The sequence below is a fragment of the Lepidochelys kempii genome, chromosome 11 (assembly GCF_965140285.1).
Source record: "Lepidochelys kempii isolate rLepKem1 chromosome 11, rLepKem1.hap1, whole genome shotgun sequence".
Taxonomy (NCBI): domain Eukaryota; kingdom Metazoa; phylum Chordata; order Testudines; family Cheloniidae; genus Lepidochelys; species Lepidochelys kempii.
This window is the reverse complement of record NC_136390.1, coordinates 3088482-3102976: the sequence shown is the minus strand read 5'-3', so window position 1 is coordinate 3102976 and position 14495 is coordinate 3088482. Positions and strand designations below refer to the sequence as shown.

General features: G+C 56.0%; 1 protein-coding gene across 36 annotated transcripts in view; it reads right to left on the bottom strand.

Annotated features, from left to right (window-relative positions):
• TNS1 (tensin 1) overlaps positions 1-14495 on the bottom strand; it is a 272805-nt gene that overhangs the window by 108041 nt on the left and 150269 nt on the right. For all 36 annotated transcript variants that reach the window (XM_073304965.2, XM_073304974.2, XM_073304971.2 and 33 more), the window contains 4 exons: positions 10235-10347; positions 9048-9108; positions 5480-5555; positions 4843-4972 (listed from right to left, as the gene is read on the bottom strand). In XM_073304965.2, the coding sequence (XP_073161066.1) occupies positions 4843-4972; positions 5480-5555; positions 9048-9108; positions 10235-10347 (380 nt within the window). The remainder of the gene's footprint in view (positions 1-4842; positions 4973-5479; positions 5556-9047; positions 9109-10234; positions 10348-14495) is intronic.

Genomic DNA, 14495 nt, shown 5'->3' with positions numbered 1-14495 from the left:
TGATTCTTTGTCTTCCGTAAAATTTCAACAAAGGGAAAAAATTGATTTTGTTTCAATTTCTCGCTGAATTCTTTTTCTTTTTTTTTCGTTTTCGTTTTCATCGAAAATGGAATTTTTTCCCCTAAAATTTCCCTTTTACCAAAAAGTTATTTTTAATCAAAAAATTTGTTTTGATAAAAGATTTCCAACCAGCTTTGTGCACGAGTCCTCCAGTAGGGCTTAAAAGCGGCTGATAATGGTGGACGAGTGGCTCAGAATGGATGGGTGGCTGTAGAAAACTGCAAGTTTTGTGGTCAGAAAATTTTGATTTTTCTTGGCTGTAGACCAACCAGCTGTAGATGGACGAGTGGCAGGAACCCCGAGCAGAACTGAGAGGAGATGATTCAGAGGAATGACCGGGGCAGAGCTGAAGGGACCTTCACCCAACAGCAGCCTATGGATGGATGAACAGACTGACTGACCCAATGAATTATCAATGGGGACCACTTAGGATATACAGTGCTGCTGGAGGCAAGAAAAATACCATCTACTCTCCAGGCATTGTGTGTTTATTGACCACGTTCAGCTCACTGTGGTCACACGGACGTGGAGGGTAGGATGCAGGTATGAAAACTCCCAGTCGGGTCTAGCGGGCAGGTTTGCATCAAGCGGAAAACCCCCGTCTCAGGCTGGTACCCACTGGTAGCTGGACGAGATGTCGAGAGCAACTTCCCAATGAGCTGAGCTTGGCAGATATTCCTTACAGCTGCCCTAGACAGGAGCAGGCGTGAACCTCCATGTGCATCGGTGGGACATTCCCAACTTCCGGTGCTGAGACGTGGTGGTAGAAGGGCCACGTAAGAGCCTAGGTAGGCAGGCAGCCCATGAATGAGCTAATCGGATCTCACAAATAAGGAGGGGTGGGACTAGAGAGGCCAAAGACAGCCCAGATTTGGAGGACGTGGACCTGGTGATGCCCTTTCCAGTGGGCTGGCACTGGATCAATGCGCCACCATGGTGTTGGGAAGTGCTGTGCAACCATCTTAGATAAGATGCAAAACCAAAGAGGTCATTACAGATCCCATTGCACTTTTAATGTGGAGAAAGGCGTCGCCCCAGGTCCCCCGGGCGGATTGAACCTGGATAACAGCTAGATATGCTACAGAGAGAGAAGCAGAGACAGTTTGGGGAGCACATTGGGATTCTGATATTTCAAGTCCTCTGAAAATCACCAAAGTCCCCCAGTGCGGAGCTGATATATCTATGTTCCCAGACACCCTAGTCATAGGAGCTGTATCAGAACCGCAGTGGAGCAGATATGTGAAAACCAAGCAGGCAAAGTAACTGTCACGGAGTCCCCGGGCGATGCTGTGGAAATGCTCCCTGCGAAGCCAGTCAGGACTCTGGGGAAGTCTGGGGAAGTCTCCTTTCTGTGAGCAGCCTGTCTTCAGGACACACAGCTCACCCGGCTTCCACCTTTCTGGGTCTGACCTCGGAGCATTCAGCATCCTCTGCCCCTCCGTGCACTTCCCACAGCCAGTCCGCTCAGGCAGGGCTCCTGGGGAAGCCAGAGGGTCCTGCCCCCCAACTCCGCAGACAGACGTGACTCTCAGCAAGCCAGTAAAACAGAGGTTTAGTAGATGACAGGAACATGGTCTAAAACAGAGCTTGTAGGTACAGAGAACGGGACCCCTCAGCTGGGTCCATTTTGGGGGGCAGTGAGCCAGACAACTACGTCTGCACTTCACTCCATGTCTCCAGCCAGCCCCAAACTGAAACTCTCTCCAGTCCCTCCTCCTCTGGGCTTTGTCCCTTTCCCGGGCCAGGAGGTCACCGGATTCCTTTGTTCTCCAACCCTTTAGCTCTCACCTTGCAGGGGGAAAGGGCCCAGGCCATCACTTGCCAGGAAACAGGGTGTCGGCCATTCTCTGTTTCCAGACCCCTGCACACACCTGCCCTCTAGTGCTCTGCAATGATCATACACCCTTATCCCACCACCTAGATACTTAAGAACTGCATAGGGGAAACTGAGGCACCCCCACACTATTCAGAGGAAACATTAAGAACAGTCCCACTTTGTCACATCTCTCCCCCCTTCGAGATCGAACTGAGCAGGGTCACTTTAGCCAGTGACCTGGGGAAGTTCGAAGCCACCAACGTTCCCATGGATGCCCCAGCATCTCTCCAATTCCTTGGTAGGAGTTACACCTTCCAGTTTCACGCCCTCCCTTAGGTCGGGGGTGGTCGATAGCACTCGCAGGCCGCATGTGGGAAGGTTTCTGCAGCCCATGCCCTTTGGCCACCCCCAAAATCCCAGGGGGTCAAACTGGGATTGGGTCTTCTCCCCAACAAGCTGGCCAAACACAGCCACTTGGTTAGAGGACTGTTTAACTTTCTTAACAACTTTCACTTCATCTGAGACCTTCTCAAAGCTATCCACACTGGATCTTTCAACAGGACAGTCAGTGGATCCATTCACAACAGAAAATTTCTGGCTGTTAGGAACTGAAGCTTTCTTGATTAAATCACTTTCACACCCTTCAGTTGCAGTAAACTGCTTGCAAAGACTCCATGAGGATTCCTTTCCCTAGGGCTTTTCTGTGCAACAATTCACCCCTCCCAGAAATTCTGCTCTTACCCTCTTCACCGATTGGTTCCCTGGATTCAAATTCAAACCCTTGGCAGTTACCGGAGCAGGGCCTGGATCCTGTCCCAAAGAGACACAGTCACCCCACAACAGGGTCTCGCAGCTGGTATCTTGAAGAACCACAACGACCAGCCAGCCCGACCTCTCCTGGGTCTGCACAGGGACCTGGGCCATAGGCAGGGCGAGGGGCTTCGTCCCTGGGACCTTCACCCAGTTCACTCAGCCCCTCAGCCTCTGAGGTTGCACCACCCAGGGCCTGACAACAGTTCTCTCTGTCCCAGGATCTCGCCACCCCAGGAATGTCTCCCCATTGACCATCACCTTTCGCTCCCACCGGAGGTCCGAGGGGCCTGGCCCCAGGAAACTCCACACAGACATATAGGTTGGGGTCAGGAGTGGGAGCGTGTCCACCTCCCCACCCATCTGGCTGACGGAGTCTGTGGCCTTGGGACCCAGCAAGGGAGCTAGACACCGGGGCTTTTCCGCAGGGTCCCCTTGGTTCAAATCGCCAGCCTGCTCAAAGGCAGTGAGGTGGCATCCACATACCCCCCTCCCTTAACCAGGGGCAGCAATTTAGTCTCGAGGTTCCCTGTGGAACTGGCCCCCCGGGGTCTATCCCCACTCACCCCTGGGGGGTCCCCTAGGCCTCTCCGCTCCCCCACCGCCAGTTCATGCTGCTGCTGCTTCTGCAGCTCTTTCTCAGGCTCTCGCTGTCTCTGACAGTCCTCTGGCTCTCTCCGACTCAGCTCCAATCCCGTCCATCTCCGATCCCCCGATGGGAAACCCGATCGTGAAGACCCTCGTCTGGTCGGGGACAGGAGTCTTGGCGATGCCTGGCTACCACTCCAGCTGCTCCCAGATCCTGCGATAGCCCCACTGGGGGTCAGGAATCTGCTCCTTAGGGCAGTCATCCTCCTCCAGCTGCACGATGAACTCTGCTTTGGTGAACTTTCCAATGCTCAACCCTCTCTTTCCGCACAGGGTTACAATGTCCTTCTTAAGGAGATGGTGACAGGCCATCACTCCGCTCTTCCCAAGTTGCTGTGGACTCACAGGCCTGTGTGCTCTCAGCTCCCCACGGTTTCCAGGGAGAACCCCTAGTGTGCCAGCCCTTCTCAAGATCACCCCCTCTTTGCCAGGGTCGAGCTGCAGACTCCTCCGCCCCTGGGACCGCTCGCTGCAATCCCCCGCGGGACCCTGTTACTGCAAAAGTCCTTCTCTCTGGTCACACACTCCCAGGGGTTAACCGCCCCCCGAAACCGTCTCTCTCTGAATCTTCAGCATGCCTGGTCCCCATCAATCCCCCTTCGTTTTACTGCTCCCCAGTCACTTACTGCAGGAAGCGCCACCCACGGGGTGCAGTAGATTCCACTTCTGCCACCAGTTGTCACGGAGCCCCCGGGCGATGCTGTGGAAATGCTCCCTGCGAAGCCAGTCAGGACTCTGGGGAAGTCTCCTTTCTGTGAGCAGCCTGTCTTCAGGACACACAGCTCAGATGGCTTCCACCTTCCTGGGTCTGACCTCGGAGCATTCAGCATCCTCTGCCCCTCCATGCACTTCCCACAGCCAGTCCGCTCAGGCGGGGCTCCTGGGGAAGCCAGAGGGTCCTGCACCCCAACTTCGCAGACAGACGTGACTCTCAGCAAGCCAGTAAAACAGAGGTTTAGTAGACGACAGGAACATGGTCTAAAACAGAGCTTGCAGGTGCAGAGAACAGGACCCCTCAGCTGGGTCCATTTTGGGGGGCAGTGAGCCAGACAACCACGTCTGCACTTCACTCCATGTCCCAGCCAGCCCCAAACTGAAACTCTCTCCAGTCCCTCCTCCTCTGGGCTTTGTCCCTTTCCTGGGCCAGGAGGTCACCGGATTCCTTTGTTCTCCAACCCTTTAGCTCTCACCTTGCAGGGGGAAAGGGCCCAGGCCATCACTTGCCAGGAAACAGGGTGTCGGCCATTCTCTGTGTCCAGACCCCTGCACACACCTGCCCTCTAGGGCTCTGCAACGATCATACCCCCTTATCCCACCCCCTAGATATTTAAGAACTGCATAGGGGAAACTGAGGCACCCCCACACTATTCAGAGGAAACATTAAGAACAGTCCCACTTCGTCACAGTAACTCATCAATAAACCCCTCAAACCATGAGCGGCACAAGATTCCCCCATCCAGGCTGGGTCCCACATCCCTCTCCCCGCCTGGCAAGAACGACGCAATCACCTTTAAAGGCTTCGTCCAGGTCCTCCTTCCCGAAGACAATGCCGAGGTCATGGATGGCGCAGGTGTGGAACTGCACCCGGAAAATGACGTCTCGGGTCGGGCTGCGGAACTTCTTGTGGTAACATTTCAGCTGTCCGGGAGAAGGGAAGAGGTGTCAGCCCTCTTGGGCCTTGGGCAATGCCGGGTCTCAGTCTCGCCGCCTCTCCTTATCTAGCTGGCCTAGCAGGAGTGGTTTCTCTCCTCTCTTCCCAGCTGTCGCGCACCCTCCTATCTGGGTAACTGGCTGGACTGCAACAGGGCAGAGTGGACGGATCCTGCAGTGACTTCCAAAGGCCATGCAGCGTGGAGGTGGCTTTGATGCCATGTGAGCACGTGGCCATTGCAAGGCACCAGTTCACCCCGTTGCACCAAGATGCAAAGCTGGGAACCCTTCCCCATCACCTGCAGAACAGTGGGGTAGGCGCTGGCAGCTCCCCCTAGGGCTCGGTGTTGCACAGCTTTTGAGCTGGGGTCTCCCTACCCCTATGGACTATCCTCTACCTTCCCCCAGGGGCTGTTTCTTCTCCCCCGGCAGCCCCAGTGGGCCCAGCTCCTCACTGGATGGGAGGTTCAGGGCAGGCTGCTCTCAGTCTCTTACCAGGATATCTCCCTTCAGGAGCAGTCCAGGCTCGATGGTGATGCAGATGCTGGTCTGGCTGTCTCCTTGCACGTTGCTGCGGAGAGAGGGAAATAACTCAGCCTGGATGCAAGAGCCCAAGGACTCCATCAGCCAAGGGGCAGGCAATCTCAAGCAGCTCCGGGGGTGGGCGAGGAGAGAAATCCTAGCGAGGCGGGTGCTTTCCCCAGCTCACCCGAGGCCTGGCTGGAAATGCCATGAGAAAAGGCTCCATCATGCAGCCTCTGCTGTTTCCAGCTGCCCCCCAGGCCAGGAAAATCATCACGGTCTTTGTATACAGTTCAGCAGCGCCTGGAGGCACCACCTGGGATCAGGGCCCTATTGCGCTCGGTGCTGTACAGATAGACAGGGCCAGTCCCTGCCCCGAAGAGCTCAGGGGCGAAATAGGCAGGCGGGGAAATGATTTGCCGAAGGTCACGCTGCAGGTTAACGGCAGAGACAGGAACAGACCCCAGGCGCCCCATGGCACCCCACAGTGTGCTCCCTGCTACCCCCCCCACCCCCCATCAGGTGCAGCCCAGCTGCCAGGCTTTGAACCTGGAGATGCCCCCACGGACCCAGGAGGGGCAGAGAAATTTCCAAAACAAAAGGGGACGGTGGAGAAAAAGCCATGGCAACCCCAATGCCGGTTTGGAGCCTGGGGGAGGACTTGCCTGGGGGGCCAGTGAGGCGGGGCCTTGTTCACCCGGACGCTCACAATGGGGGCTGAGAGTAGCAGCTCCTAGCGCAGCCGGCTCGGGCCAGCAGGAATTTCTCTGAGCTAGTCACTCAGCTCCCACAGTCCCAGGGGAATCCCTGCAGTTCTGAGCTGGGAACGGGGCGTAAAATCAGCCCAGCTGTGGTTGTTCACGTGCCCCATCGGCACGCCAGCCTTGCTGACCGTGTCAGCCCAGCCAGTAGGGGGAGCTCACAAGTATCATGTCAGTGACAGCCATTGTTTTTGTATAGGTCCTACGAAAAACACTACCTATTGGATTTGCCATTTTGCAGCCCTTTTTAAAGCCGATCTTTAGAGTCTGGAGCACGTTTGACAGCTGATTATAATATACAGTTGGTCGCTGCTGGGGTCTAAACTATTCAACAGCGTCCCAGGAAAACCAAAGAGAAGCAGCAAAACTGCATCCCCGTCTCTCCCAGTGGGCCCTGACCCAACGATCAACATTTATACAGGAGCAGTGCCCGACTGGGACACCAGACGACTCCTTAGTCTAGAGGTTCGAGCAGGATACGACCCAGGATACATAGCACCCCACAGCTCTGCCCCTAACTGTCTATGGGGCTCTGGGCCTGTCACTTCCACCTCCAGCAACTTCCTCACTTGCCCTCCCCGCCCCCAGCCCAGTGGATGTAATGGTCCAGGAGAGTTAATCCAAGTGGTTTCGTCACTCACTGGCCTTGGGGCTCAGCTTTCACGGGTGAGATAAACTTGGGGTTTATTAACAGCTTCCCATAGACAGGCTATTAAAAGCTGAAAGGTACGAGTGGGCCTGTAGTAAATTTCATTGAAGAGATGGCATCAGGCCTGGTTAGAAACAGGCGTGTCCTGTATGGGCAGGTCACATATTAGGGAGAAGAGGGGTGCAGTCAGACAGGCCAAGGGGACAAGGGAAGAAAAAGAAAAGAGACAAGCGTTTTTCCACGCCCCCTTGTCTGTGACGGTGTTCACAGAGGCCTTGTCTACACTGCTTTGCAAACCCGCGCCTAGGGGACTCGGAATTGTGGACTCGGTGGTTCCAATGCCTGTATGTGAGTGTCCACACTGCCTTGTAAACCTGGATTTACAACTGCTGGCCCCAGGTCTCACAGCCGGGCTAACGCGGCCATACCGCACTACACAGGCCTTCTGACTCAGGTCTGCAGCTTGAGCTGTGTCCACACTGCAAAATGACAGCGACTGGACCCAAGTCGCAGCAGGACTCACACCGTGACGCACCCCCCTAGCAGGGTCCTACGACCCAGGTCCTCGGTGATTGCTGACCTGAGTCAGACGGATCTGCATGTGGACGGAAGGGGGCTTGGGTTCAAACCTGAGTCAGAGCCCGGGGTTGGAGTGCAGTGTAGACATACCCAGTGTGTCCACCAGGGCACATACACCCCACCCCACCCCACTGCCCAGGGCTCTAGCTTCAAATTAGCACATGGAAGCCAAACTGTCTGCTCCCCACTGCACACATCAGCACCGGAGCCAGGCGGGTGCCAGGCAAGACAGCTCAATGCGGGGAGAGTTGGAAGGTGGGGCTGGGGAAGCCTGTCTGGGAGCTGACCCCAACCTTTGCCCCAGCCTCGATGTGTCGTTGAGTGGCTGGAGGTAGCTGGTGGGTGCCATTCTGTGCTTGAGCTTCCCCCCACCCACTCCTGCCCACATCTGCTTTCCTGGGCGGGGGAAGCCCCGAAATACGGGGCGGGAGATGCCATGAGAGAGCCCGTTCGTGACACTCCCAGCCCCATTCCTCAGCCCAAGTGGTTGGGAGATGCACAAAGTGCTTTGGGATCCCCGATGAGCACAAACAATGCTACATCCCTGCTTCCCAGCCACTGTCCCGTGTCCCAGCACTGCAGCTGTCCTTGCGACCACTGTCCTGGGCTTCCCCTCTCTCCCTTAGGGCAGGATCTGCCAGCGTGCAAGCTGGGCACCATCAAAGTCCCCCATTGAGCCCTCAGGGCCTTGCGCTGCTTGGCTGCGTGGGAGAGAACTTCCCCCTGAGTGCATCGTCTGTCTCCCATTCGACTGCGCCTCGCTCGCACGCCCTGAGACAGGGGCTGCCCGTCACCTGGGCTCTGGAGCCAGCCAGGAAACTTCCCACGAGGTGATATGTCAAAGGACAAGCTGGAGTGCAGCTCTCCCGGCCGGAGGAGAAAGCATGTGCCCCTGCTCTCTGGGCAGCAGAGTAAGAGCTCCATTCCTGCTAAGGAAGTAAGGGTCCCCCGCCCTCCCAGCCAGACGGCTGCTGAGCTGCTCAAAGGTCCAGGTGCACTGCAGGGAGGGTGGGCGAGGAAGAGGGCTACGGAAAGGCCTGTGCAGAAAAGGCATCAAAAAACGATCGGCGGGACTCCTCCAGCAGAGCCCAGGCAGTGGCAGTCCCTGGGGACTGGGCACGTGGAGAACTGAAGGGCGTCTCCAAGCACACCGGAAGGGGAGGGCAGTTTTTAGGTCAGATGCGCTGATCCGCCCATGCCGCCGGGATTCTTCGGAGCAGGTCAGGCGCGTGTCGGGGGCGAGTCTACACGGCATGTGTCTGCAGCGGGGCTCGGGGGGACAATGGCGGATTTGGGACCCCCAGAAAAATCTCCCCCCACCCCGGCCAACATTAACCATAAGCGCAAAGTGCAGCTTGTTTCAACCCCAAGCTCTCCCCTTCCCTTACAGGACCCAGCCATGTTTCACACCAACACCCGAGCTCGTCGGAGTCCGAGATGCAGAAGGCCCATTGGGTCACCGGGACCATCTCTCAGGCAGGAGACAGTCACAGGGACTGGAAGTAAGGGCCTCTAGGCAGAGAGAGGAACCCAAGAGAGAGCTGATATTTACTAGATCCCAGATGTGTACACCGGCTGCATGGCCTGGTAGATCTTCAGAAAGGGCCGGCAACCTAGAAGACACCGATCAGAAATGGAGAGAAGGAGCATTCGTTAGCCAAGGGGATTAGTCACCAGGAAGGAAAACAAACAGCCCAGCCAGGTGGAGTGGGACAGGGTGCTGGGGACCTTTCCCTAGCCTGCCTGCTTCTCGCAGCACCTTCCCCAGGCCTGGACAACAGACGGCCCGGAGACGTGGAGGTGGGAGCAGAGAGGCCCCTACACGTTGTCCGCCCTTCCTACTGACAGACCGCAGTGAGACATGGCAGGCTGCCCCGGCCCAATCACAGCCCTTGGGGTCCAGAGTCCTTAACAACTAGCACTGGAGAGAACTCAGTGCACCAGCCAGGGGTGAGCCAGGCCCTGCTGATGACAACAGAGGGGAGCCCATGCAGCTTCCGGGCTGGTGACTGGAGGATGGCAACCCCCCTGCTTAACGGCTGTGTGTCGGGGTGCCAGCAATCCCCCGGAGTTAGGGCCACCGCTGAGTTCCCACAATAAGCCCAACTGCAGCTCCATTCTGGAATCCATTGGAAATGGCCATGAGCCGTTGGCAAAGATGCTCTGTCTACACTAGGGCTCCCACCACAGAGCTGCACAGTGGCTAGCGACAGGGTGATTGCCCTTCCCTCCACCTGCTCTGGGTGGCGTGCCCCAGGGGGCCAGGACACAGGCCGGGGCTGCTCTCGGGCAACCCAGATGCCCACCAGGGCAGGTGGAGACGTCGGGGCTCCCCGCAGAGGCCTGGGCTTCCTGGGCAGTGCTTACCATGGCCCGGCTCCAGCTTCTGGCCTGGCCAGGGGGCAGAGCCTTTGGGGGGAAAGGAGGGGCAGGGGTGAGGCTCCTGCATGCGTCCCGTCCCGCTTTAGCCTTTCGAAAAGCGGTCACCCTGCCTAGCGAGGGGAGAGACGGCTGAGGCCCAAACTCATCCTGTCAACAAGGCATTGATAGTGACCGGCAGGAAGCTACACACGGCAGCCCATGGCACCCTGGAGCCCACGCAGCCTCCAGTCTCGCTTGCATATACCCTACCCACCCCATGCCCCCTACCCCTCATGCAGGTTCTGTGCCCCTGGAAAGTAGAGTCACGCTGGGGGGCAGCCAACAGCCCTCCCGTGCCGGAGCCGGGGGGACACTTACCGCCTTTGGACTCGAAGTTGGGGATCCCGTGCATGATGACATGGTGCAGGAACAAGGGCTTGTTGTTCATTTTGATGGTGCCGGACAGCAGGCCGCTGAAGTAATGGACATACCTGGGGCAGAAACCAGCGTGGGTTCGGGAGGTTAGTGGTGTCTGTGCATGGCCTGTTCAAGCTGCTTTGGTCTCCCCGCTGCAGGAGGGGGCTGGGCACCTGCCCCCTATTCCCTCTGCTTCTTTCCTTCCACCCGGATACCCCGCTCAGTAGCCCTTTCCGTCTGTAAACCAACCCTTCGGCTCAGTTGCCTGCACTGGAAGCTATTCCAATACGTCCCCAGAATCCTTTGCTCCAAAGGAGACACCCTGGCAGCTGACACCATGGGATCCAGGCTCATCTGAGACTCAAAGGCACCGACTGAGCAGAAACAGGGTGGCCAGAAACTTCACAGCCAGGGAGGAGGGTTTCAGGACTGGCTAGAAGGCCCAAGGGGTCTCAAACCTGGGCCTTCAAAGCTGCCAAGCGGCAGGCATCTCCATGCTTCCAGCCAAGGAGAAGCTATAACCAGCTCATGTTACACTACCCACAACCCAGAGGACACAGACCAGAGGAAGTCCCACCTCAAGTGGTCTGACAGGCAGCAGCCCCATGGCTCCTGATTGGCTTCCTCCCCTATATAAATAAACCCAGGGAGCATTCCAGGAAGCTTCCAGACAACAGCGCGCCTCTCCTCTAGCTGTCACCATCATTCCTACTCCCTGTTCTTCAACTCCTGGCTTTGATCTCACCTTGATTTGGACCTCGCCTCCTGACCCGGACCCTGAAACCTGACTCGGACTCTGATCCTTGGTATCGGCCCCGGCCTAGAACTTGACTGTATGCCTGCATCTATCTTATTATCTATCCCATTCCTGATGGTTCCTGACATTCTGTTCACGTTTTTGACTGTCGCTGCAGATTGAGTGGATGTTTTCAGAAAATCATCCACAATGGCTCCAAGATCTTTCAGCCAATTTAGACCCCATCATTTTGTATGTATCGCTGGGATTATGTTTTCCCAGTATTCATTACTTTACATTTATCATCACTGAATTTCATCTGCCATTTTCTTGCCCACTCATGCAGTGTTGTGAGATTCCCTTTGTAACTCTTCACAGTCAGCTTTGGACTTAACTATCTTAAGTAGTTTTGTATCATCTGCAAACTTTGCCACTTCACTATTTACCCCTTTCTCCAGATCATTTACGAATATGCACTGTAATTTTCACTCCATGCATCTGAAGAAGTGGGGCTTTTACCCCCGAAAGCTTATGCCCAAATAAACCTGTTAGTCTTTAAGGTGCCACTGGACTCCTCGTCGTTTTTGTGGATACAGACTAACACGGCTACCCCTCTCATAATAAGATAGTGGCATGATGATATCTTCTGTCTAAATCCATGGTACATCACCACCTCGAATGCTGTGTGCGGTTCTGGTCACCCCCAGTCCACCTGGCCCTCATGACCTACCCAACACCGACAAAGCACAAGGCTGTTGGGACCACGCGTCCCCACTGAATTCTCCAAAGTGGAACAGCCTGATCTGGAATGTCTGACTGGCCAAAAGAGAACTCCTTCGAGACCGTTAGCTGTTCAAAGCTGGGCCTTAGTCCACTGAGCGGATCATCTCCTCCAGGCCTCCAATAGGATCCAAACTTGACTTGCCACGTCAGCATCACCTGCTGTGGTTGATCTGTGTACGCACAGACCAGCTAACCTGGGAGACGGTGCAGGCTTGCTGGGGTATGTTATTGTGCCCAGGTAAGCTCGCTGAGCAGAACTCAGCGAGTGGTAGATACGCTGGAGGGGAGGGATAGGATACAGAAGGACCTAGACAAATTGGAGGATTGGGCCAAAAGAAATCTGATGAGGTTCAATAAGGATAAGTGCAGGGTCCTGCACTTAGGATGGAAGAATCCAATGCACCGCTACAGACTAGGGACCGAATGGCTAGGCAGCAGTTCTGTGGAAAAGGACCTAGGGGTGACAGTGGACGAGAAGCTGGCTATGAGTCAGCAGTGTGCCCTTGTTGCCAAGAAGGCCAATGGCATTTTGGGATGTATAAGTAGGGGCATAGCGAGCAGATCGAGGGACGTGATCGTTCCCCTCTATTCGACATTGGTGAGGCCTCATCTGGAGTACTGTGTCCAGTTTTGGGCCCCACACTTCAAGAAGGATGTGGATAAATTGGAGAGAGTCCAGCGAAGAGCAACAAAAATGATTAGGGGACTGGAACACATGAGTTATGAGGAGAGGCTGAGGGAGCTGGGATTGTTTAGCCTGCAGAAGAGAAGAATGAGGGGGGATTTGATAGCTGCTTTCAACTACCTGAAAGGGGGTTCCAAAGAGGATGGCTCTAGACTGTTCTCAATGGTAGCAGATGACAGAACGAGGAGTAATGGTCTCAAGTTGCAGTGGGGGAGGTTTAGGTTGGATATTAGGAAAAACTTTTTCACTAAGAGGGTGGTGAAACACTGGAATGCGTTACCTAGGGAGGTGGTAGAATCTCCTTCCTTAGAGGTTTTTAAGGTCAGGCTTGACAAAGCCCTGGCTGGGATGATTTAACTGGGAATTGGTCCTGCTTCGAGCAGGGGGTTGGACTAGATGACCTTCTGGGGTCCCTTCCAACCCTGATATTCTATGATTCTATGATTCTAACTCCTTTCCTCATACAGAGCTCACACTAGATACGCACATGCGTTTGGCTCAGAAGTCCCAAGAGATGTGATAAACCTAACGAGGTTCTGTTCTAATAGTGGTTCTGGGAGTGGGGCCAGCAAATGACTGACACAGTAACCCAAACTGGGGAAGAACTGATCTACCTTAGAAGGCTCAACTAAGAGTGCCAGGATGGGCATGCAGAAATAGAGAGAGAGAGAAAACAGTGAAACCCACAAGCTTGCAAACTGCAAGGTAAGCTTCCCCCACAGAAGATCTCAGCCCAGATGCTCAAAAATGTAGGCACCAGACTCTTGTTGTTTTCACCTTATCCCTCTGAGGACGTGGGCCCTCCACCCAAACCGCTCCTAAATCAAACCCCCGGCCCCAGTGAGCCGCTGGGTGTTCTGGGCCCCCAGGCACTGGCGTTTGCCCTGCGCGGATCCCAAGGTGTTGAGCTGGGGTTGGATTTCTCCCACCAGCCAGAGCGATCTGGATTCCGAGCTGTGTTCACACCTGCCCGTGGGCTGCCCTGGTTTCCAGGCCAGGGTGCGGGGGCATGAGAGCGAGGGAAAGCCCAGGGGAGCAGAGCTGGAGGCAGAGGCAGCGATGGGAGAGGAGACGGGCTCGAAATCTCTACGGATCCCCCTGCAGCACCAGGAAAATCTCCCCCCCGGCTGCCATTCAGCAGCTCCAGCCCCCGGAAGGGATAAACTGGGACAGCGGCATGGACGGCGGGAGGCCTCTAGTGCCCCCTAGTGGAGCAGAGGGGAACGCACGCTTGATATCTGGGAGTTCTGCAGGCTCCTTCCCCGCAACAGGGGGGCCCGGGTGGAGCACTGCCCCATTCATCTGACCTGCACCCCATATGCCAAGAGGGCTCTTGTCACTTCGATACCAGCCAGGTCCCTTTCAGGACAGGAGAGGGCAGTGCCACTTGGCCCAGGCTTCTGTGTCAGCATGGGCCAGGGTGCACCCAAGAGGGCAGTTCGAAGGGCAATTCCCTCATGGGTTGTCCCATAATTGTCCACTAGGGGGTGTCGCACCCCACGCTCTGAAACAGCTGGCGCCATGCCCTGTCCGAGACAACCAGGCAGTGCCTGGTCCCTACTTGGTTCAAGGGAGAAGCAAGGAGTACGCGGGGCGGGTGGCAGAGCTGGCCCTGTGGCTGTAACCGGCAGCTGGGCCCGTGTAATCTGATGGGCAGCCTGCTCCTCTATTGAAGCACCCGTGACACGCACGGGAAGTGGAAGTTACGGGGCCATTACCGAGTCCCCGATCGCGCCGGCCAGATGTTGGCAGGAACAATGCCATGGGCCGACCTGACAGGGCGCTGCCCAGAAAACCCGCGACCAGCAGCAGCCACTGACAGAGCCCAACACCCACTTGGTAGATGGGGCCCGATCCCGAGCTGATGCAAACAGACCCAGCGCAAGGGAGGTCACTCGAACTGCACCGACGTCCGGGATCTGACCCAGCCCCTGTGTGCCTTTATATGGATAGTGCCCTGCAGATAACTTGAGACACGCACATGCCCCATACCCAGAGCTGGGCAATTACAGGTGGCA